We start from the raw sequence: 26,257 nt of genomic DNA, 5'->3' as shown, positions 1-26,257 counted from the left end.
AAATTGAAAATATTGAGGAAACAAAGACACCTACATCTTGGATGCCCTTGAGGTAAGCTAAAACATACCAAAAATTAATTAAAAGATAAAATTAAATTAAATAAATTTCAACACGTCCAAAATCGAATAATCTCTTGAGTTTAGTGACAAATGTGATGTTTAATGTCATTTTTGCTTATTAGTATTGCACCATCAAAGGTCAGTAGCAAAGGCGAAGCTTAATAAAGTTGGATTAAATACATGTATAATTTAAAATATGCTTTCAGTCAGTAATGGAAAACCAAGTAACTTGAAGTTAATTCAGATATTTTGTTGAAAATTTTAAAGTAATGCTTTAATTAGTTACTTGAAAAAGTAATCTGATTACATCATATGCCTTACTCGTAATGCATTTATTATAAGTAACACAAGTAAACCACATCAGAAGCTTTCTGTGATGAGTTAAACATTGCTTCTTTCATTCTGTCCTCTTCCTGCACGCCTCTTCATTGTTTTCAGCCATATACTTTACAGATTTGGCTGATATTAATGAGTCATATGTGGGTGGAGAGCCACTGTTTTTTCACTCTGAAGCTCCTGTCCTCAAACTGCTCTCTGTTTAAATGAGTATCCAGAATTTAACCCATACTGATTGATTAATCCTGTGTGCGTCTCATCTCACTCCACCAAAGAAGTCTACATTCATTTGTGCCAGATCACAAAGAGCAAATTAGACCGACCATCTGCTGCATAAGTTATTTTTCTTCTATCAGTAATTATAAGGAAAACGTGACTCTTTTTACATAATCATTAGGCTGCATTCAATTAATGATATCTATTTGATTTCAGTTATCAGTTTTCTTTTTGTCATATAGAAATAATGATATTACAATAGATTTGGCCTATTTAAATGATTATTTTACAAGGTTTATTTATCCTCATTCAGCAGCAACTGTGCACGTGATGTACAGACATGCTTTGAAACGGCTTTCCAATTTTTTTTTTTTTGACACTGACCAATTTAGAAATTGTCACAGAAGTGACGCACACATGAGATCATGCCATTTCAGGCTCATTTTAGCACATCCTATTTATATACAGATAATATAAGCAGTTATATGAAGCATTCAGGATGGTGTCCATCATTCCTGGTGTTTTTAAAATGAGTCCTGTTCACCTATGGCCTTCTCATACACCCGTCTGTGTTTTTGCCATCAGGATGTCCTCCTACCTCCACTGGAGGTTTGATATGTGCGTGGGAAATATGCATTTAATTGAAAAATAGGAAAAACAGTGGACAGGAAATATATAGAAGTTATTGCCCATATGGCCACATAAAACAAAGTTTCCATTGAAAACTTCACCCATATCAGTTCTATCGCTAATGTGAGCAGTAATAAAAAAGAATGTGTTGATATTTGTCAGGGCCAGTAACATCTCATTTAGCTTGTCTCTGCAGTTACCATAGATACAGCAGATTGCATGCTAATTATGCAGCAGTCAGACTTGAGTTTTTTATTAACCTGAATTTTTGTTCCAGGATCTCCACAGAGACACACTTCGGCACGATCAGCTATGGTAATGCATGTTGACGGATCCAGCATAACACGAGATATCCTCATTAATATGAGCTGATAGGTGTATATGTTAGAAGATCACACATATACTGCTATTATAAGATGCGGTGTGTGTGTTACTAGGCAGTCTTTATATAGTCTTGAACATTTGGAGCTCCAGGCACATAAGAAGATCGTGTTATGCCATCAGTGTCTGTCAAGATGACTAAATGTAACCTGTGCTCTTACATGGATTAAAATACTTGGTCGGATAAACAAGATAAGCACATCACAGCACTCAGAAATTAAGAGGTGCATGGGATTTCTCTTTATGGGATCATGTTTCTTCTTTGTGGCTCCTTGAGGGTATCTAAATATGTTTAGATCTTCACAGTGAAAGGTAAAACTTTCGAAATCTCTGTAAACAATGAGTGATGTACACGCGCAAGAGATCACTTCCGGCGCATGCGCAGACCGAAACGCCCGTGCCTTCAAGTCACTTGGACGTGACTGTGATTACAAGAGGTAATAACGACATAAATACTGTTCGTTTTCTCGCACAAACCGCTCGTTTCGTGTTTTAGGCCATCAATGTGTACTTACATTTACGAATCATGTTTAATATGGACTTCTCTGTGCATGCTCTTTTAGGAGATCCCCATAGACTTCCATTATATGACTGACAGACAACAGCGGTTTGACCTAAAAATATCAAAATTGAAAATACTGTGGAAACAAAGACGCCTACATCTTGGATGTCCTTGAGGTAAGCTAAAACATATCAATAATTCATTTCAAAAATATGACTGGTAGTCAATAGCGAGAGACAACTTATCTTTTTATTCCGTCTGAACTGTGGCCTGAATTACACATATGATGTTTGCCAATTCAAAAGATAATTCGGAAAGTCAAAAACGTCGCAGTTTGTTATAAAACAGAAGAGTAACATTTAGTTTTATGTGAAAATCGCTCAATGAACTATGTCTCCCGGGAAGCAAAACAACGAGTGAGATCCGCTGCTCGTGTGTGTGTGTGTGCAGTCTGGTACAAAACACTTAAGTATGACGTCGTAACATTACGATTATAACGTAAGACTATAGAAACAATGACAGACATTAGCCTCAGTAAAGTTAGCTTCATTCATTGAAAGAAAATGTGCGCCTTTGGGGTTTGTAGTCTTTGTTTTCGTATTTTCACAGTCTTATACCTCAACGGTTTCACACCAAACTGCAAAAATGTATCTTTTAAATTGACAAACATCATATGTGTAATTCAGGGCACAATTCAAACGAGATTAAAATATTTGTTGTGTCTCGCCATTGACTACCATACAATATTTTTCCGAAATAAGGTCCCATGGTGGTCGACCGGAAGGGGAGGGACTTTGGCTCTCTATAACATCACAGGATTCCATCTCTTCCAAATTACAGTATGAACATTTTATGGTAGGCTACTAACATTACACCTTCCACAGACAAGGCATATACATACATAAAAATACATTTAGACACTATAGTGATTGCTATTATGATGTGAAGAGACTTTAAACTAGCATGACAAAAAATGTTTCTGGAACAAATCACTTATACCCTGCCTTTGAATGTAAATAAACACAATAGAGTCCAGCATTTGATTTAGACTATATAAGGTAAATACGAACTACAAGTAAAATAGACCGGAGCAGTTCAGAGTAAGTAGCTATACCTACTCCTTCTACTTTTAATTACTTTTGATTAAATTAGTGGATTGTCAAAATGCATATGTCTAGCTCTAACTTTTAAGTGACCACGGCGGAGAATGCCTCTACCTCTTGTAGATTGACAGCGTCTCAATATATGGCTCTGGACAGCGTGATACGACATGGATTTCTGTCGACTGAACTAGAATCAGCAACTCTGTTATCAGTCAGGTATACATCACATTGGTCTAACAGGTAGAACTGACCTTAGATCAGCAGAGACAGTTAATTAGGCCTTCCTCTGGTGAGGTTATAGGACGGGCATGCAGTGACTCAGCAGACTCAGCATAGCCTGGCAAAGTATCTATCACTCAACAGGCAGCGACCGCCGGGAAACCCGCTGTTCTTTTGACTCTTGGCTGATGATCTCCTGCTGGGCACAGACACTGTGCGGCTGAACTCTATCTGACAGCTTCCTCCAAAATGCTTTCTTGTTGCATTCTTGTGCCATAGACGTTTTTGGCATAGGATGAACACAGCCTCTTTGAATCCTTGTATCTTGTCGATGGGTAAATAATTGATCCAGCTGGCCATTTGCACCTTCTCCTGAGTAAATAATGGTGCATCTCTGCCTGTGCTGTTGACCATTAGTGGTGTTTTTTCTTAGCCTTGCATTATGAGTCAAAGGTTAGAAAGTTTGTCTTGAAGGAAATGAGACAAACACATTCTTTATTGTATCACCTTCGGATTTTGGCAGTCCCAGTGTGCACTTTGCTGTTGCATAGAGGTAATTGGGTACAGCATCTCTCCTGGGTGTTTTTGTACCACAGTTGTCCTTCCTGGCTATAAATTTGTTTTTCTTTCCTTTCCACAATCCAGTAATTTCCCAGAAGTTTAAAATCAATAAATGTATCCTGTTTGCATTTTTTAATAATGCAATCACGCAATTAAAATGGGTTGCGGACAGCTATTGGCAATGATTTTAAAGGAGTAGTTCACTTTTGCTGATAATTTTCTCACCCCCATGTCATCCAAGATGTCCATGTCTTTCTTTCTTCAGTCGAAAATAAATTAAGGTTTTTTGATGAAAACATTCCAGGATTGTTCTCCATATAATGCACTTTAATGGGAACCAAACGGTTCAAGGTCCAAAAGACAGTTTCAGTGCAAACTGAAAACTGTTCAAAGGGCTTTTAATGACACCAGACGATGAATAAGGGTCTTATCAAGCGAAACGATCGCTCATTAAAAAAAAAAAATACAACAAAGTTTAAGTTTTATAAGCTCAAATGGTCGCCTTGCTCTGTTCTGTGATGCACGTTCGTGACTCTCCTGTTCAAACTCGTTCATCAAAATGAACAAATCTTTTTCCAAGTCAATTTGTTCATTTCGTTCGTTGAATTAACCAAATGACTCGAAAAAGAATCCCAGTTTGCACTGAAACTACCTTTTAGACCTTGAAACGTTTGGTTCCCATTAAAGTGCATTATATGGAGAAAAATTCTGGAATGTTTTCATCAAACTTAATTTAATTGCCATCTTAAAATAAAATCTTTGCCACTATCTTGTGACTGTTTTCCACTTCCTGTACTCTGACACCTGCAGTAAAACCCCTTCAAGAGATGCTAGCGCATGACGTATGAGATCATTTTTAAAAACTGGTATGTTATGCTATGCTATTCTACACTACTGTGAACCACCATTGGATTGTGAATCATTTTTCATATACCCAGATCCACACACACTAAACTTAAAATTAACCAGCAGCTGTTCTCATCTTATCCTACAGCAGATTCCCAAAATACTTCTGTGCATGGTTCAAGAGTGCAACTGGAAACTTTTTGAGACTGGGCTATTCTGGACAGGTCTTTTTTGCTCTGTGGCGGTGTGAGAGCGGGAATAAGGGAATTGGAAATGATGACGTCTTTATTGGAGCACACTATTTGGTGAGTATTGTAAGATCCAAATAGGAAATACACTAATAGTTTCCTGTGGGTGTTGGAATGACATCCGAATGTATAAAAAAAATATTGTTGGTTTAACCTAGTTGCCTTAAAATTGTAAGTTCTATGAAATGGAAAAGATTAGTTAATATAATGAAGGAGATTAATTTAATCAACAGAAACTCAAAATGTTATGTTATCTGAACTACATAAATTATCTAAGTTGATTTGACAAAAAAAATGTTGTGATTACAAATCATGAAAATATTTTTTTACAGTGTACAAATGATAATAAAATGAATATAAGAAGACTTATGTGATTTTATAATCATTTATTGGAAACTAGTTGCGATAAAATAATAAGTAAAATACAAATACAACAACAAAAAAAAATTCATAAAAAATTCATAAAGGAAATCTGTTAATTTTACTAAAACAATCAAAGGCTGCAACATAAAAGTTGACGTAAATGACGAAGCACAGGTAGTTCGATGTCGCTGTCTGGATGTGATTTCGAGAGAATGACTTTGACATGAACACATCTCTGCTGCTCTTCAGTGTGAGCTATAACTGTTTTAAGGACGGGAAATATCCTCTCACCCTGCGCTGTGCTGACAGCACCAGATGAATCACCCCCGTTTATTCTGCTGATGCTGCAGGTATGCGAGAGACAGGAATTTAATATGCGGCCGGTGGGAGAGAGGAACTACGGGTGCTGGAGAGGATCAATAATTGAAAGGTCACAGTGGTCACAATGTTCAGAGTGGCTGAACTGTTGTGTGTGAGCTATGACGAGCTCATTGTTTGTGTGTGTGTGTGTCATAAGATGCATGGAACACAATGTTCTTATTTGCTGTGCTTGAAAACTAGACTGATATGACAGGCGTTGAGATATAATAATCTAAAATCTAATTAAAGAACAATCAAATCTGATCAAATCTCTGAGGATGAGACTTAATGGAAACCTCAATTATGTTTCATTTTGTTTTCAAATTATCTCCTTTGTTTAGTATTTAAATCTTTGGCTTTTGATTGCAGACTTGGCACAGCTGAAACATTTCCTGATATTCTTGAGATTTCTTCAGAAACGATCAAATGAGACTCATTACTAGGGCATTTCTCAGTAAAAATATGTGAAAAGCACTTAAGACTCGCCATTTCATCTCACTATTAAAAAGAGTAATTTACAGACTGAAGAGATTTCAAGAAATAAGAAGTATAGATCAGCATATTAGAATGATTTCTGAAGGATCATGTGACACTGGAGAATTCAGCTTTGCATCGCAGGAATAAAATACATTTTTATTACACTTTTAAAATTAGACAAAGATATATTTATATGATAAAAAATATTTCACATTGTTACAATTTTTACAGTATTTTTATTAAATAAAAGTAGCTTTGTTGAGCATAAGTAAGTTTAAACATTAACACATATTACCAAGCAAAAAAATAAATAAACCCATCTTCTCAAACTAGTCTCTCTGTTTTCACCTCTCCACCCAATAGTTATTAGAGATATAATTATTATCATTCCTCTTCAAAGCAACATGTTTTCACCAGAGTTTGCATGAAAGACTTTAAAGAAGAAACTGGTCTTTTTGTATCACTGTGAAGCTTTTTAACAGAGCCAAATCTTTCGGTTGGTGTTCAGGCTTGCAGCTGATATGTCTAGAGGCTGAACTGAGCTTCTCACCCGATTATACCGTGACCATCTTTTCTGATAAAACCCCAGATAAATCTTACTTCAATATATTATGGTTTGCTTGCCACCAGGGAGAAGCCTCACATTGTTTCCACAGGAAACTGAAACAAATCAAGCCAATCCTGAAGATGACAGAGGTGTGTATCTGCAGCTTCCTGTGTCTGAGCAGCAGCTCTTTTTTTTTCGTGTAGATTTTTACAAAAGAGGAAATATTGGTCATATCAGTCTATCGGTGCAGTTTTTATTTAGAGTAAAAAAAAATAATTACATCTGAACTTTGCATTATTATTTATTAAAAAGAGAAGCTTTCATATTTTGATGACAATTCCTTTGTATTCCGTGGTATATATATAAATTGATAATAAAAAGAAATCTTTCTTGATCAGCATATTAGAATGATTTCTGATGGATAATGTGACAGAATCTCCAAATTATCAAATTTAAATTTTAGACAAAAACTATTTTAACCAACAAAAATAGTGCTTAAACAGTTTTGGAAGTTGCATTCAAAATTCACTTCACTTTTCATTTTTACTTAAATAAATTCTAAATTTAAGACTGTAAGTGTGTACTGTAGTTTTGTGCAAATGTTCTCTTACCATTCTGTGTGTTTCTGGTTTGTGCTGGTTTCATTCCAGAGTTGCAGTGACCCTTGCAGAGCTGCAGTTGCAGTAATGGGCTCTAACCCGTTAAGGGCTCAACCTCACTGTCTCTTGGGATGGTCGTCTGCAGGTGAGTGATGGGGGTCTGTGTGTGTGTGTGTGTGTGTGTGTGTGTGAGTATGTGAAGGCGGAGACATTGCCTCTGATCGCTCTCTGTTGTGTGACAGAAGGGCATGAAGGGGGTTTTTACTTCAAGGGCATGATACGGCATGTCAACATATCACTTTTGTGGGGGTCAGAGAGCGCAGTCTGCGCTCATGAAACGCTTCTCAGATAAGGAAATCCCCACCTGCAGTCTGCACAAAACTAATAAAATTAGGGATGGGAATTTTAAGGAATTTGACTATTCTCTTTGTTTCTGGTTCATTCTTGGTTCTGTTGATTTAAAAGAACTGCTCGTAACAGTCCTTCGGTTGACAATCAGGTTTAACTGTGCTCTATTTAATTCAATAGGAAAAAGAACCAGCTCATGAGAGTTATTACACTGTAAAAATGATATGAGAAATAAGTTATGTTTTTAGATTGCTTTAACTCATCTAAATAAGTTGATCAATGTTAGAAAAAAATGTAAGTTATACAAGATTCAACTCTTTTTTTAAGTCAGTTTAATGAAATTTAAGATGACTTAAACAAGTTGATTGTACTTAAATGTAGGGCAGCAACTTTGTTTTTTACAGTGAGTTCACCAATCATTTTGATTTGCTAAAAAATATAAGCGAAATTTAAGACATGTGACATGATTTCAAACAAAATCAGGCCAAAACGAAGTTCATTTCAGGAATCCAAAACAGCTTTCTAGAAAAGTTATCTGGTAACACCTTAGAGACACTTTTGTTAAGCTAAAAAGAACTGGCTCCTAAATGTGCGGCCACAAATTTTGGCGGCAAAAACGGTCCATTTGCTGTTGACAAGAGTGTAGCAAAATATGAAGCACAGCTCACAATAAAGTCAATTTCTGCAAATTTGAGTGTCAAACTTGAACCTGTTATAAAATCTTCGTGGAATGTTTCGCCCTGATGCAAAATTCCCGATCGCGTGGGTTCCTATTGACAGATTGAAAGAACAATGGAAAATTTGATCGCAAATTGATTTGTTTGTTTGAGAATCGTAACTTCGCTGTTCGGGCAGTGTGTTGTGTTGAATGCAACACGGTTTCATGAAAATGCGTATCTATACCACGAATGTCATTTCTCGTGGCATTTATACGCCAAAAATGTTTGTTTTTTTTTACGCCACAAAGTTGTTTTAACCCAACTTTGGGTCAAATATGGACAAACCCAGCCATTTTCAACCCAACGTTTGGGTTTGTCCATATTTGACCCAAAGTTGGGTTAAAACAACCCAGCAATTTTTAGAGTGTACGCACTCAAAAAACCCTGGGGTAGGTTTAGGTGGGTGGGGGTGGGGAGTTCGTGCGTATTATACGCCAAAAAGTGCGTATCATATGCACGCGAAAAACGCGTACCATATACACGCAAAAACTGTTTTTGCCGTATAAATGCCACGATACGAACTCTCATGAGATCGGGCTCGCTGAATGCTGTGTATTTCAGTACTGTGTTATCAGCACATGCTGAAAATACACGCGCAAGAACAATAGCCAGGTTTGCATAACAACACCAGCCCAAACTGCTAGCTATAAACAGTGAAGAAATTCATATTATAATTTGTCAGTTCAAATTTTCACTCACAATGCTGATACGAAATAATCTTCAATTGAAAAAAAAGAAAAGAATGCAAAATAGAGATATGTTTAAAAGTAATGTCAGCCATTTTGAACCTCACGACCTTGTTAAATTGACTGAGTAGAGGTGGATGTTCTTCGCCTAATAAACCAGACATTACAAGATATTCGGGCAGGTCTAATGTAGGTCAAATTCCAGTTGGACTTTTCTCCAGGGAAAGCAATCTCTTCTTTTTTCCTCCCAGATTTAACCACAAGACATTGAGATCTGTCTTAATAAGACCTTGTGGTTTTAAGACTACAGCTCCTGTCTTCAGTTCAGTTTGACTCTGACACACTCTGTCTTGTCTCAGAGGACACCTCTGCCAGGCAACAGATGAAAATGTTCTTCACAGCAGAGTAGCAACACCTCAGAAAAGAAGATCTCAATAATTGACAGGCCTCTGACAGCTCTGTCTCGCAGGTTGTGAGTGTGTGACATGTTTGTACAAGAAGGGCTGCAACAAAACCTTTGAAATGCTAACCTAAAATATGATGTAGGCCTATTTGAGCATGATGGTTTAAATCAGCAATCAATTATATGTCTGTATATAGCCTATACACTGCCGTTCCAAAGTTTGGGATAAGATTGTTTTTAAAAGAAGTGTTACCTATGCTCGCCAAGGCTGCATTTATTTGATAAAAAAGCAAAAACAAAACAGTAATGTTGTGAATGGCATTGTATATCTATATTTTAATATCTGCCATAGCTAGGGAAGCTTACGGGAAAATAACATGCTGAAGGTTATGCTCTTAAAGGGACAGTTCACCCAGAAATGATAATTTGATCATCATTTCAAAGCTTAGCGGGCCAAAGCTTAGAAACAAAAGAAGGTCACACAAGAACCTTCATAAAAGTGGTCCATATGATTTTTTTATTTGAGTTTTATGGGAGAAACAAAACAAGCCATTGTGCTGTTGAGTTCTTTGAGTCATTAAGATCGTTCATTATAGAGTACCTCAATTCTGGACAGTGAATCGTTTATTCAGACCAGTTTAATGAACTGGTTCAACCAATTCAATGACAAGTTCTGATTCAAATTGGACGTTGCGATTTGTTATTTTGATGCAATTTTAATTTTTGCGTGATCTCTTCCTTTAAGGAGTAAATGACCTTGTGGAGAAGTACAGACAGTTGATGTGCGTTTAGTGTGAAGATTGGAATGAACGAATCACGAATACCCTCTGTTTAATATGCATGAAATAGAATTGAGGCAAAGCTAATGACATGAATCTACCACAATATGGATAGACTCGTTTTAAGCACCAACATCTTATCGCAAATTACCATGATTTAAACATTCATACGGCCAGTCAAACTATTGAGTACTAAGAACAGAATGACAGACTACAGCTGAAATATTCAGGAGGAAAATGTAATTGTCAAAACTTCAGAGGTGTGAACATTTATTTGTCCCTACTGAACCAGTGCATCAATCTTTGTAATGTGTTATTTGAGAAGTCTCACTCCAGTTCTTCCTCTCTCTTTTGTTGGCGACCACACACAAGAGGCGGAGAGCTGAAAGCCTATTATCCACGAACACTTTCAGCGGGGTACTGTTATCTGTTTTCACGTCTCAAAGCTAGTTTTAAAGACACCCACAACTGAGTCTTTCTCCTCTTTTGTGGATTCAAAATCAGGGCAGATTCAAGAACAACATAGTCTCACACCGGATTTCAAAAACAAAGAAAGTCTAGAGTTAGGGAGGAAAATTGTGCCTCTATTATGATAATCCAAAGAGAATTATTGCACAAAAGAGAATTTGAAACTACGAGCTCGCTGACAATAATGGATTGAGAGCCAAAGTTTGTAAAAAAAGGGAATAATACTTCCAATTAGACCAATGGAACTTTCTACTTTCATAATAACGGCAACTTATGTAAGTGATAGGTTTGTGTAGTTTCAACATTGATAAAGAGGAGACACAATATGGTCAGATCTAGATTTACCCTGCATATTTGCATTCAGATTATTCCATATACACTCTTCTGTGAAAACGTTGGGGGTTGGTAAGTATGTAGTTTTTGAAAGAATTCTCATGCACATCAAGAAAATAATTGTTTTCTATTTTAGTATCGTTTAAAATGTAATTTATTCCTGTGATGCAAAGCTGAATTTTCAGCATCACGACTCCAGTCTTCAGTTTCACATGACCCTTTAAAAATCATAATATGGTGATTTGATGCTCAACAGTTGTGCTGCTTCATATTTTTGTTTATGTTATGATATAATTCGCATTTTTGCGGAATATAATTATTAGTCTTTATAAAAAAAGATCTTACTGACCCCAAACTTTTGAATGGTAGTACATTAATATGAATTAACATTTCAACATAAACTGTATTTCAGATTATATTCATATTTCATAAGCCAAGATGAATTGCTGAAAGAGGATTTTCAATGAGATCGAACTTGAAAAGGTCTTGAAAAGAGATGAAAAGGAAAGTTTTTTCCAGAGATTTTGTGAATGTGAAGACCTTTTTTTTTTCTTCGGAATAATGTGCACCAATGGCTCATGCAACATAAGGCTTGCAATTGTGGTTATATTAAGGCTTATAGGTAAAAATGGCACCACCATCAACTGTTAAACTGAATTTGGTATTGCAAGAAAAACAAATACATCAAATTTAATTGAGGTAAGTTTGTGTTCTAGAACATTCCCCAGGCTGGGGAGGTAGAAACTGTGTGGCCTTTCATAAAGACTGAAAGAGACTGAGGGAGTGATTAATTGCCTGGACACACAAGGACTGAAATCTTGTCATGGTTGAACCAACAAGATGACAAGTACCATAGCATTTAAGATTTACAAAGACTTCAGATTTTTTTGTACAGTTAGAAGTGAGAGATGATCTTTACGGTTTGTTTTTTCATGGTTTGCAAAAAAAAAAAAAAACAAGGGTTGGATTTGGTGCTGTCAATTATCATCCTGATGTAAAGGTCAACTGATAGCAACTCTCTTTATTCGATTTATTTATCTCACTTAGAGTGAGACTGGACAATATCCAAAGGTCACCTCAAGTAAGACAGCTGCCTTTGTATAATTCAAAGCACTTTAAATCAGTCGTCTGGTGCATCTTGACAGCTTTAACATTATGTTAACGTAAAATAGTATATACCCGTATCCTGTTAGCAAAGGAACATTTTTTGTTGTTTTTTTTTTTTTTTACAGACGTCCTCAATCACAAAAGACCGACTGCCTATTCTGCAGTCTGTTACTATTGGAAACAAGGAAACAAAGATAGAGGCTGAAGCTTGATATAAAAGAAGAGCAGTGGCATATCATCTCTCTACTGAAGTGATGAACTCTAGTTCTAAATCCCATAGTCTCTGAAGGGAAGGCTTAACCTGAAGAGATGGAGATTTCAAGTTCTTGCTCACTTCGAGGCAGGGATGCTTAATCATGTTGGGAGAATTGAGTGATTTCAGTCTGAGAATAGTGTCTTTGATGTTTTTTGATGTCTTGAAACGTTGCACGAGAAGTGTTGTTTCACTCATGTGGGATGACTCACTGATGAAATGGTAGAGAGATGGGAAAAAACAAAATAACAGATCACCATGTGAACACAGCCACAGGTGGGCTCGGCAAGCAAACGACTAATTTCTTGAACTCCAAATATTGGAAAGAAATGTCTCATTATATCCCACTAGAAAAGACACTGTTCGTTCCTTTTAATTTTGCAAACCTGTTATATGATTATTTGGGGAGTGAATCACAATCAAGTTAGCAAAATATCTATTGAACGAACACTGGACAGATTATTTGTAGGCCTGGCGATGACTCACGCTAATCAATGTCTCTCACGTTCTCTTGATGATGGCAATCTTCTACCTTCATCTGAATGTGTTTCAGGAAGTACAAAGGTGTCAAGCAGTGCCCTTTGTTCCCTGTCTTATTTTGCATTGATGAACACTTGATTCTTAACATGTTTAGGATGTGTTGAATGCAGAAACATTTACATTGTTTGCATATATAGGAGACCAGCTAAAGCTATATGTTGTTGAAAATTATTATTTTATTTTATTTAGAAATTAAACTTAAGAGTTGCAGTCAGTATATAATAAAATGTATAGCCATCAGCATCTGGGGAAGCGTTAATAACCATAACTTCCTCCTCAAAGATATCTGACCTCTTACCTCTCATTTGAGACAATCCATTCCCAGACGTGTACTTCTCCATCCCCCACTTTCTGTCTGATATTCTTTATAAATATTCTTTTTAAACATTCTTCAAAATAAATAAAAAAGCAACTCAAATTCTGTTGATGGAAAAAAAATCTATGTAATGCATGTGTAATTTTTATGCAGAAATGATTGGATTTAAAAAGAATGCTGTACTTTATTTTTAGGGTGGAGAAAAATCAATGTTTCCAATGTACGTGTGATTTAGCAATGAGTTCCATCAAAGATCTTAACAAACTGAAAGAAATTCAGCCTGCAGCTGATTTAAGCTTTTTTAGTTACAAAATAACTTTTTAAAAATAATTTTTATCTTCCATCCATCATGTTCTATTCTTTAAAATCTTGTAATTTCTACTAAACAACACATTCAACGAATTTAATTCAGATAAACAGGGTAGCTGGATCTTCCCTGTTATACTCACCATTTATAAAGATCGAAATCATATTAGCTTTCTTTTATCACAACAGCACAAGTCAGTATGGGTGTGACTTGAGTTATAAATAATTGTACAAACATTGACTTGCAGACTTGTGATTGGTAATGATTTTATAGGTTTGCCTGTGTCCCAACTCCACCATGATAACAAAAACTAGCAACACCTTTCACATAAGCTTTTTTTGGTAGCAAGATTAGCTTGAAACTAGCAAACAATAGGCTATCTCAGGTAGGTCTACAACTTCATATTTGGCAACATGTAGGCCTATTTATTATCCTTCCAATAGAATGTCATTATCACTGAAACAGCCCATCTTCGTGTAAAATTATCCTACTGAAAATATAAAATAATCTATCGAGTTGACACCCTCATACAAGCTAGCTCAATCATCGACACTAAACCATATTAATCACGGTCGATTAAGCAGTATTGGAGAACACTGTGTTTTACACCGCATCTTTTTGACAAATCCACACCCTCTTTCTGTCTTGATGCAAAGGGCAAAGCGGGCGGCCCGCACTCCCACAATAACAGTCGTGACGTCAGCCCGTCACCGCTCCCGTTGGATGCAGCAGCGGAGTTAGAGAGAGAGAGAGAGAGAGAGAGAGAGGCTGAACGAACCGTGATTGAAAGAGAAGAGAGTTGAACGGCGGTGGCGGCAGCCATCTTAAAACTACCGCACTAATCCGAGATATAACGTTACATCTTCTGGATATTTTTGCAACACTGAGCTGAATCAATTTTATCCAGCGTGAGGAGATAGAAAAACAGTTTTTAAATCGTTCGCTGTTTTTATTACGAAGACGGGATGCGGATCCGTGGGGCAGTCGGTCTGCTTTTAGGACTATTATGCGCGGTGGAGGCAGCCAAAGGTAAGATTCAATACCTATATTCAGAATTTAAATGTGTGTTTCAAAAAATATTCTTCGGTACATGACCCCATAATTAAAATAATTTCAAAGGTTATTCATGTTCCTGTGAGTACCCTCGGTCAAGGTTTCTTGACAATTATCTGAAATAATCGATCAATATCAGTGTTTGGATGCGTCCGTACATCCTTGCTTATAAAAAATCAATCTCTACTCTAATTTTCCGTCATGAAAAGGAAAGATTTCATGAAATAATGGCTGTGGCCTGTCAGCTGTGCCTGTGAAATGTACACTCTCCCTTACGGTTCCGCTTCACTTGACAGCTATTTTTGAGTGTCAATCCTTTAAAACAACGATCTTTTGTGCCGACAGTGTCCACCCCGTGGCCAAGAAGTATTCAGCCCACAGCTATTTGAGTAACGTTATATCATCATAATCAGAGCATATTGCCTGCAAATCAAATCTGTGTGCTTGATTTTTCCTCCATCCTCACAGGCTGTTGTGTTTGTGGCATTTTATCCGATCACAAGTTTTTGTGATTACTGTTACCGATCCGCTAGTGTGTCCGCATTGCAGATCCTCTGTGAAATACTATGTGGTCTAATTTTAAAAATTCATCTTTCAAATGGCTCACGCGCAGCTAAATATGACTGAAGGACATCGCTGCAGGTGCACGAGCAGACATTACAGCAATGACACGGCTTATGTGCGAAACATTTGCTTGTGAAACGCTGCCTTTCCAGAAATATCCTGCCTTGCAGTTACTTGGTTCATTATTTTTTCAAGATAAGTGCGATTTTGCTGTGAAGTTGAACTTTAATATGCTCTTGAGAAAGATATTGACTATTTAAAAGAGCGATATTGTTTGACTGTACATGGGTCGATGACGTCTCTAGTTTTTTTTTTAGTCCAGATCACAAAATGCTTTTATGATGAGAAATAGTTTAATTTTCTTGATTTAACTTGACTTTTTGACGTTTTATTTTTGAGAGGCAATGTTCAAAATTGCCTTCTGTTGTGTTGAGTGTCAAAACTTGAGTATTTTGTTTTATGGTTACACCACTTGACATTTTAGGCATTAGGTCATTTTTTGTACAAAATGGTAAAAAACCCCAAAAACATGATTATAAATACTGATTATAAAACACCTGTCACTTTGGTTTTAGCCACTGGTGTGTGTGTGTGTGTGTGCCTGTGTGTTGATTAGTGATTAGCCTACTTGATTAGTGGTTTTCAATTGGTTTTGCTTCCAAATCCATGTTTTACATTGAACATCAAGTGGTGACCCTACACAGTAGTACCTCCGTTTTTGTAAACAAAGATGTCCTTGAAATCAAACATTGAAATCAAACATTGAAAACTTTCATAGCACAACAATAGGGAAAATAGTAATAAAATGGTAAAATTATGCGAATGCATAAGTGCGGTTTACCAAACACTGGGACCAATATTGTATTAGTATTATCCATATTAGCAGTGGCTAGTTAGACTGAATTCAAATTCTGTTGAGCTTGATTGGACGCAAGGGCATTGATGTCAACAACAGTTCATATCTTAGGCATTTTCTATCTATTTTTTTTTTTCAAAAAATGTATACGCTTAATTATCCACAACCCTATCAGAACAGACCTTGCCACTGTCTTTCCTTGCCCCTGGTGTTTCCATGCTTTATAAAAAATGTTTTCAGGCTTATGTGTTTAAGTTTGTAGTTCCTAAAAATATGCCCAAAGCACATATGACGATACTTATATTAAAGGACTCCTTGGATATCTGTGAATCTTGCTAGTTTTTCATCAATGGGAAATTGTGATCGCTTGACAGCCAAAAAATGTGTCACTATTCAGAGTAGCACATTCAGAGGCAAGCATTCTTCTCTTATTAGTCTCGTATTCACATATTTAAATGTCCACCTTCACAGATGATTGGTGCGTCCCGAAATCGAATGCTTTCCTGCTATATAGTGTGACCGAATTCACAGTTCTCATTAAGAGTTGACAAAAAGTACCAGGATGACCTGCTAATAGCAAGATGCTGAAGTGTGCATAAAATGGACACTTTACTATATCCTACGAGGCCTCGGGAGAGGATTTGTGAATGGCAGTGAAGTGATTCGCCTGAGGTCACATGATGACAATATGGTGAATATGGTAATTTCATACTTTTTTAGATTTCGCAAAATAAGTAGACGATGTATTCAAAATGATCATACTCAAAAGAGTGTGATTTCGGATGTAGCCCATGTCTCACTCACAGTGTTTATTAGCCTTAAATAACTTTATTACCCTTTATGCATTTGGCAGGCTCTCTTTAAGCTTTGTTTAAACACCTGCTCACTTCCCTGCTGTTATCAGTTTAATGAAAACCCCACCTTCTCACTGGATTACACACCCCTGCAAACGGCAAAAGTAATAATGTGTTCTTTTTAGTGGCTGCCAAAGCCATATGAAGAGTTCAGATGCAAAAGCCTCTAAGTGCCATTTGAAATTTTCTTCTAAAATGATCATTTTTATCAAGCCTGTATATTTAAGTTCAGTAATTTCACTTAAATTGCAATGAAGATTACCTATTAATTGTCATTTAAGTGAAATTACTGAACTTAAATATACAAGCTTGATAAAAATGATCATTCTAGGAGAAAATTTCAAATGGCACTTAGAGGCTTTTGCATCTGAACTCTTCATATATTTATTTTGCTGAAGGATGGCGAGAGATGAATTAACACATTAATTAACCAATATCTGACTGTCATTAATTCACTTATACATCACTAACAAGTGGCAGAAAGAATGTGACGTGCATGAAAATAATAAACTGCATGAAATAAACCCTAGTTAAAAAAAAAAGAAGTTTCTTTAATAACGTAATTCAAATCAAGACATGCTAAGTCGTCTTCACAAGGTGCCGACTGAGTCATTCAAGACTTAAACACAGGTTTCTATTGATAGGCCAAGTTCCGCCTTCTGGTCTTTTGTCAAGTTGAGATGTTGTGTGTGTGTGTGTATATATATATAAGGATTGCTATGTTGACCGTGTGTTTTCCAAACAATATGAAAATTTGATTTTGTGTGAGGGTGTGAAGGATTTTCTTTATTTCGTTGACGTAATACTGAAGGTTGAGATCTTTGGAAAGTTAGGCCTATATATATATATATATATATATATATATATCAGAGAAACTCGCTCTCTCTCTATTAAAGGGCAAATTATTTCTACAATGTGGCTCCTATAGTGACAGTTTGTGATTTGATTGGTACAAACTTTAAGAAACATTTGTCAGAGAAGAATATCCATTTCAATAGCTACCAATAGATCCCTTAAGCAGTTCACAACATTTCGGATTGAAGGAGATCTTAAACAGCTGCTTTTTCGACTCTTGGTCAAATGGTTTGCTTTCAATCCTGTTGCAGAATAACTTAACTTACAGGTTGATGGAAAATCTCTCAGGATTCTTCTCATAGTAACTAGAACACTTTTGAAGTGTTGCTTTTGCAGATAGCTAGACGTCCATTAGCAGTTCTCTCCTCCGATGTAAACTTTGAAGGGCCCATTTATTCTAGGAACTGTGGGAAGAGAATTCACACAGCATAAGAGGATGGATAAAATAAGCTGAGCAGACTTTCTCTCAGGAGGAGGTAGTGGACTTATTTTTCCTGTGAAGCGGGGAACACACAGGGACTGTTATTGATGCACGCTGGTAGAACTTAATTAATTTTATGCTTTTAGAGTTCATTTGAAGTGTTTTGAAAGCATTTGGCTGATTAAGTTGATAGTTTACTTTGGTATCATATCTGTTACAGACATTCTGGGTTGTTGTTTTTTAGTTTCTCTTTGTGTTTTCCACCATCTGAATGCAGTTGTTTAATGGCTGAGAACCCAAAGTTTCATATGTTGTGCTATTTATTCATGGAATTTGTACTCTGGGAAACAAAGAGTCCCTTGGCCGAGAGCTCTGAGCCGCACGCCGCAATAAACGCGTCACAATGTGCTCACTGTTAGACGCAACTCCGAATTATTTGACTTATGTACCAATCTGGAATTCCAAGTACTTTCTAAGCATAACAGTTAACAAAGCATTGCTCATCTGTTTTTTTTTTTTTTAAATGCTGCATTTTCAGTTTTGGTTCATCCAGTGTGGTAGAAATTCACTTAGACAATCAGCTCTTAGTCATTGTGGCGGCTGGGCAGTCGTGGTAATTTCATTTGCCCCTTTGCAAGCTGAATTGAGTCAGTGATCTGTCAAGAATAGGTCATTACGTACTAAATATAAGGTCTGTCTCTTTGACTCGCATGGTAGTCGGTTGACTGCTATTGTTGATCTTCTTAAAACGACATAAACAGACCAATCATGTGTCTGTGTTTGTATGTTTGTGCTCTACTTGGATGTGATAAAGATTTTCGAAATGGAAAGATTGATTGCTTAAAAAACAATTAAGTTTCATGAATTTGCCCCCAGTTTGATGTTTCTTTGGGGGGACGTTAACATAAAGTCCAAAGTTAATGCCGTCTTTTTTTTTACACATTTCGCTAAAATACATATTTAAATTGTTAAACTTCTAATGATGACACATTCAAACGTGTGGGGTCTGTAAGGGTTAAGGGAAAATATTTTGGTAAATAATAAAGCTGAATTTTCAGCATCATTACTCCAGTCTTCAGTGTCACATGATCCTTCAGAAATTCTTCTAATATGCTGATTTCGTGTTCAATAAGCATTTCTAATTATCAATGTTGACAACAGTTGTTGCCTAATATTTTTTTTGCAAACCATGATGCATTTTTTCAGGATTCTTTTATGAATAAAAAGTTATAAAAAAAACAGAATTTATTTGCAATGGAAATCTTTACTGTCACTTTTAATCAATTTAATGTGTCCTTGCTAATTTCTTTAAAATAAATCTTACTGACCCTGCTTCTACTGACAAAAAAATATTTTCATGATTTGTAATCACAACATTTTTTCTCTTGTCAAATCAACTTAAATAATTTATGTAGTTCAGATAACATAATATTTTGAGTTTCTGATGATTAAATCAATCTGCTTCATTGTATTAACTCCATTATTTTCCATTTCAATCAACTTAAAATTTTAAGGCAACCAGGTTACTTAATTTTTTAAGTTTACCAACAATATTTTTTTACAGTGTAATTATTATTAGACCTCTGTGATGACATGATAGAATATTATAGGCTTATATATATAATTGTCATTTATTTTATATAAGAAAAAAATAAAAACTGGTTCTTTGACAACTAGTCACCCATTGTAATTGGACAAAACGTTTGTTACTGATGCTCAATATGACCAGTGTGTCACTGTAAAAAAATAAAGTACAAGAATCAAGTTGGATGTTTAAGTCATTTAAACTTAAATTACATTAAACTGACTTAAAAAAATGAGTTGACTCATGTATAACTTAACTTATTTTGATGCGTTAAAACAATCTAAAAACATTTGTTGTCATAACTTATTGATCATATCATTTTTTTTTACAGTGTAGATACAGTTGTTCACTCAGGAAGAAAAAGAGGAAGAAACAGAACAAAAGGATAAAAAATATTCTTCAAGTCCCTAAAACTGAGACCTTATGTAGACCCAATTGAAAGCCATTTGGTCGGTAACACTACCCATAACATCATTATACCTGCTTAGTGCTTACATTTCAGGTCAACTCAGTCTAACGCTGAATGCTTGGAAGAGAGCCCATCCATTCAATGTCTGTCAGGGTTTGTGGTTTTTGTTTAGCCTGATAAATGTGGCCCTCTTCTATTCAGTGCCTCATCGCGTCAGCACCAGTGCTTCATGGGAACAGGTAACCAGAGAGTAGGTGTTACCTGTGCATAGAGGTTTGAGCAGCCCGGCCTCCGGAGACATGAAAAGCAGCCCTGTGTTCTATGGCTACGGCTCATTTTCACTCTCACTGGGCCTTTGTGTGCGCCATACTGAGCCGTGATTGAGCACCATTCACACCGCCCTGCCCCCACCCGCATTGAAAACGCCTGGCCTTGTTGTGCTGTAGCGACTGCTCTGGTGGACTAACAGATACTTCCTTGAGTACACACTGTGACCTTCTGCTTTGGCTTGACTATGAACCCTACTGTGAGATATTTTGGTCAGTAGAGCCCAGAGATTTCCTCTACATTTGTCCACAGGGTCTAAAACTTCAGTGAACAATCAATTCCCTGACTGTTTTCAACGGGTAGTGGCTTTTTTTTGTTTGCAAACATTCAAGTGTTGCGGTCAACCAACTTAACCAACTGGAAACTTGTTTAAATCTATGTATGAATGAATTCATTTCAAGATGTTAAGACAACTAGCTGCTTGTTCTCCCAGCAGAAAATAACAATGATTATCAATTATAAATATTTACTGGCTGAATTATTATGATAGATCTGAGCGTTATCTCTCTTGGTCGTCAAGTAATTTGTTTTTCATTGGTGAACATTTTCATTGCAGGGATCCTGACTGAGACTAAAATAATTGTAAATGTGATTAAAAAACAAACAAATTTGTTACAATTACTTAAATTTAGTCTGTCTTGGTGACAGTAGGGTAAATCCACAAGCGGATTCGTCAGATATTGTATTGTTAGAGACGTTTTAGTACACAATGATAAAGCTGTGATGTCCGATTCAAGAACAAATGGCTCCTATGAACCAGTTATTTTGATAAAAAAAAATTCCACCCTGTGGACAATTTTATTGGGTAAGGTTAGGGTGTTGGCTTGGGTTATGGGTTATATTAAGGCCTTAACAAAACAAAGAATGACGTAACTTCGAACAAAATCAGGGCAGAACAAATTTGTGTTAACACGATACTAATAAAGCTATATACATTAAAAACAGATGAGTCCAGATTATGACGAAAGAAAGCTAATTTGTGTTCAGGGTGTTAATTAAGGTTCCGAGAGATTGCTATAGGATGCTTTATTAGTAGTGTGTGTACTAAGTTTGGTCTTTTAATATCACTTTCTTAAAACATTACTAAGCCACGTTAGGCATTTTAGAACATCCCCAAGGCTGCGGGTGTCGTGACATCATCGCGTACAATGGAAGTGCGGTAACCAATAAAACGATTCCATTGCACCCTCCCCCTGCCCTCCTTTCTCTCTCGCCGACACTGAGTTTACAAGATAGTTTTGCATCTAATATATCGCGAAAATAGTTGCAAAAGTCAAGGCGCGAAGATTTGAAACTGCAGTGACAGATTTGAGAAGTTGCGAATGTGAATGAACAAATAAGTGCAAATATGTACTTTTAAATATGTAAAAATTAAACTATGCACTTAAGTTTGTCTGTAACTATCAATGTATTTTTGTGAATGATATTTTACACATTTGTCTGCAACTTAAAAATTCAGAATACAGGTTTGTGACTATTTATCTGCGAGTGCAAATCTCAAAATTCAACTTTATTTTACAGATTTTCACATTAGAGCTGTGACTAAATTTTTAGTACGGATATTTGTTGTACAAGTGCTACTTTTGCTACTCTTTAACCTTCATAAGCTGCTTTATGGTAGAAAATTAAGTTGTACTTCTGATGAAATGAAACACTAACATTGTTTTTCATATCTTAGACCTATATGGTGAAGCTGCTTGATTTTAAGCAATCTATTGTATAAAATGTTATATAAATAAACTTGATGTGGCTTTACTACTGTGCCAAATTGCAGAGCTCATGCAAACATATACACTTTGCTATAATCATATGCTTTTTATGCTTTATTCTGTTTTCTCAATTTTGTTGTGTTTATTTTGTTAATGAGGGGAAAGCGGCCAGCACAAATTAACATATTCATCTAAACTCTGCTCACATCAGAGTGGTCGGTGTCGGATGTTCGCTTACAGAATACCCCATATCACATATTTCGAACGTAGTTTTACCCCTAAGCGAAGAATGAAAAAGAATTTGAGTATATAGGGACCTTTAGTTCAGCCTTGTGATTGTCATGACCAATGAAATCTATAGAATCGGCTGCAGGGCAGAGTTTTCACTGAACTGGTTTGGAGAAAGAAAACACGTGTTTCACTCTGGTGTGAACATAATAATATTATGGAAATAAATATATATGTATAAATTTGTATACTTTGTAGAATGTTTACAGTTTATTATAGAATTCAATAATGTTCTAATCTTTTAACTAAAAAGTTTTTTGATTTGAAAGCCACCTCAGATGTTCTGGAGACATTGTATGAGTCGTTCAGTGATTTCCTAGCAGGCCATTGCATTGACATCTTAGGATGGCCCATTGTCCTGCATTCTTCACATGAAAATGGGATCTGCTCAGCAGAGACATCACACCACGGCTACATTTTTGGAATGGCTCTTCAAAAAGAAGCCGTTTATAAGTCTCTTTCAGGAGTAACTGCAAATCCATCAGGTGTGAAAGCCTATCCATTTTCAAGTCTGCCAAGGTGTAGATCAGTAGTTATCTTTTACTACCTCTGATAAACCTTGAATTATGAAGCAGCTGTGTGCTCTGTGAGAACTCACAGCTCGCTCGCACTCGAGGTGAGAACGGAGGCGTCTGTGGTGATAATTGTCAAAGACTGCGGTAGAGCGCAATCTGGGAGGGATCACTCTCACGAAAGGTTTCTGGGCCATACTGACCAGAAATAGCCATCTTTTGTTAAACCGCTTAAATGTGCCGCAAACATACAGGAGGAAGTCCGTATTTAAGTTTTCTTTCAGACGATGTGCTTTTGTTGCCATATACATGAGCATTCAGGCCGTTCTGTCTTTACAGATCTTGAGGGATTCTAGCAGATGGATGAACGAGCATGGCTGACACCGTAACCTTTGGCCTCCCCTCATCAATCAAATCATAATGCGAGAAACCCACATTCTCACACTGCTATTGTTTTGGAGGTCTGCAGGTTTAATTCAGATCTCCAAGAATATAATTTGGTCTCGCTCACCATTTTAAGAAGCCCATTCACCAGGGCGTCCCCAACCCCACTCCCATGTCAAATAATGGGCAAAATTAGGCTGTACAAAGGATGTCGCGTAATTGCTTGTGGGTTACTGAGCTATCAACAAATTAATTGCTTCCGTTTACCATTACTGAATACTGCTAGCCCTGTAGAGCAATGTATGCGTGAATAATTACAGGAAAAAGTCTTTTTCACTTCCTTTGGAGTGCCACCATCCAACAAGGGATATTTGAAAATCTGCCACAACATAAATTTAAGTTAAAACTTATACAATGGCAAAAGAAGATTGATAGGCTTGAAGTAGACAACATATTGACTACTAAAGCTGCTGTTTGTAATGTCTTTTCCATGCTTTCGTCAGGCACAATAATGTAATGTCTTTGAATTATCAACATTTGAAGACTTTTATTGACAAAAATTGATAAATGCGATTTATTGGGATAGATTAGTTGGTCAAATCTAATGTATTTCATTTGATTAAGTAAGTTATTAACCAACTGAATACAATTTTTTTATGTTTAATTACAATTATTTTAATTATCTTCTTTATGTGATTGTGAACTATCATTTAAAAGTTAATGTTCATGCAATAATTAATCTGAAGTTTTGGTTAGGTACTTTCTTATTATCAATGTTGAATCCAGTTGTGCTGTAGAACATTTTGTGGAAACCATGATACATGTTTGTTTTCACGATACTTTGATGAATAGAAAGTTCATAATAACAGTAATAAAAATCTCAATGGGGTCAAACTGTACTAGTAATTAAAAATCAATAATCAGCATTCACTTCATAATAATTTTTAAAATAATTCAGATTTCCATCTCTTTCCTGTTCCAAAACAGAAACAGAAATCAGAAATGATCTATTGTAGCGGTGTGTTCTCAAAGCCGTCTTGCTGTAAACTTTTGACTCAAGCATATGACACTTTGTAAAGTCTGTGACCTTGTAAGTGAATGAAACAGGAGCATCTCATTATGGGATTAGGTGTCAGTGGTTTTACATGATGGCTAACAGGATTTCATGCCAGGCATAGCCCAATAGTGCCTGACCCGGACCCCCCATCTGCACTCGGCGTGTGCTGTCTGGACAGAGCCACTGCAATAATATTTTTCATCGATCAGATAACGGAGCCATAGCTGCACATGGTCTGCGTCCCAGCCGGTCACGATGACGCAATCTGACTGGATGGCTGTGCTGCATAAAGCATGTAAAAGACTGTGACTAGGCGATTCTATGCTTGCCAACTCCAATATGTAGCTTGGAATGTGTTTGGATATAAAGCCGCCGGCTTGTTCCGGATGCCTCCGCTTTACTGGGACAGACAGGGTTTATTTAGCCCCTTTGACATACATGCAAAAAATAGACTCAAGAACTGGGTAGTCTGAAGGTCTTCAGTATTAGTCTATGATCTCCTAATCTTGGGCTGCTAGGATGGAGGCGGCTTCAGGCCGACTGTGTTTCCTCCTCATTCAAGATGCATCATTAGCCACTAATTTGTGCCTGCTAGCATTCAAAAGATTTGATTACGGCTAAATGGCTTAATTTGCGGATATTATCCAAAAGACTGTAATCTGGAGAATGGATGGTGGCAAACGGTTTGTGCATGTCAAATACAAATATTGTTGTCTGCAATTGTGAAAAATAGGTGCTCTTTCTCTAATGATATTTTCTGTTAAAGGTGAAAGGTGGAATTCCTCTGATACAATTCCATTATCACCCAATGGAATAATAGATTATGTAATTGTTTATAATATAATTAATATTACAGTATATGAAGAGTTCAGATGCAAAAGCCTCTAAGTGCCATTTGAAATTTCCTTCTAAAATGATCATTTTTATCAAGCTTGTATATTTAAGTTCAGTAATTTCACTTAAATGGCAATGAAGATGACCTATTAATTGTCATTTAAGTGAAATTACTGAACTTAAATATACAAGCTTGATAAAAATTGTTATTTTAGAAGAAAATTCCAAATGGCATTTAGAGGCTTTTGCATCTGAACTCTTCATATTGTGTTGTTATATTATATTATTTGTTAGTGAGTGTTGATGTATGAAATGAAATTGAATAAATACACTATTATTGCTATTATTATTTTTCCTGTTGTTATTATTATTGTTAACCTGAAAATATGTTTTTTTTAACTTTGACAATTATTAAATTATATTATATTTAGTATATTATATTATATTAAGTAGGGCTGTCAAACAATTAATTGCAATTAATCGCATCCAAAGTAAAAGTTTGTGTTTACATAATATATATGGGTGCACTGTGTATAATTATTTATATATATATATATATATATATATATATATATATATATATATATATATATATATAAATACACACACATGCATGTATATTTAAGAAAAAATATTATTTATATATAAAATATTTGTATTTACATATATATATCTATATACAGTATATTTCTTAAATATATACAAGCATGTGTGTGTATTTATATATATTAATGTTTCAGTATATGTATATGTTTCAGTATATGTTTCAATGCAAAATGGATGTGAAAAAAAAAAAAACGCCAACTGGCTTCCTGCCTTCCCAAACGGTTGCCTTGTGCCAG

General features: G+C 36.0%; 1 protein-coding gene and 2 long non-coding RNA genes across 6 annotated transcripts in view; all 3 read left to right on the top strand.

Moving 5' to 3' along the window:
- Nucleotides 1–211: 211 nt before the first annotated feature.
- Nucleotides 212–2,980, top strand: LOC148970648 (uncharacterized). Its single transcript, XR_016148155.1, has 3 exons — nt 212–2,060; nt 2,187–2,301; nt 2,887–2,980. It is a non-coding gene; the product is annotated as an uncharacterized LOC148970648 (long non-coding RNA).
- A 2,024-nt stretch (nt 2,981–5,004) lies between these two features.
- Nucleotides 5,005–13,437, top strand: LOC148970647 (uncharacterized). The gene is made up of 4 exons (XR_016148068.1): nt 5,005–5,159; nt 5,737–6,998; nt 7,500–7,593; nt 12,417–13,437. It is a non-coding gene; the product is annotated as an uncharacterized LOC148970647 (long non-coding RNA).
- Nucleotides 13,438–14,465: 1,028 nt separating this feature from the next.
- The window catches only part of clstn1 (calsyntenin 1), a 39,925-nt gene continuing 28,133 nt past the window's right edge, over nt 14,466–26,257 (top strand). For 3 of the 4 annotated variants that reach the window (XM_039653008.2, XM_039653006.2, XM_039653005.2), the window contains exon 1: nt 14,467–14,736. In XM_039653008.2, the coding sequence (XP_039508942.2) occupies nt 14,673–14,736 (64 nt within the window). In that variant the 5' untranslated portion in view covers nt 14,467–14,672. Of the gene's footprint in view, nt 14,737–26,257 lie in introns of all 4 variants that reach the window. The other variant, XM_039653007.2, reaches the window with a different exon arrangement.

Source organism: Pimephales promelas, chromosome 20 (assembly GCF_988280905.1).
Source record: "Pimephales promelas chromosome 20, fPimPro1.hap1.1, whole genome shotgun sequence".
NCBI classification, from domain to species: Eukaryota; Metazoa; Chordata; class Actinopteri; order Cypriniformes; family Leuciscidae; genus Pimephales; species Pimephales promelas.
This window is presented reverse-complemented; position numbering and strand designations above follow the sequence as displayed.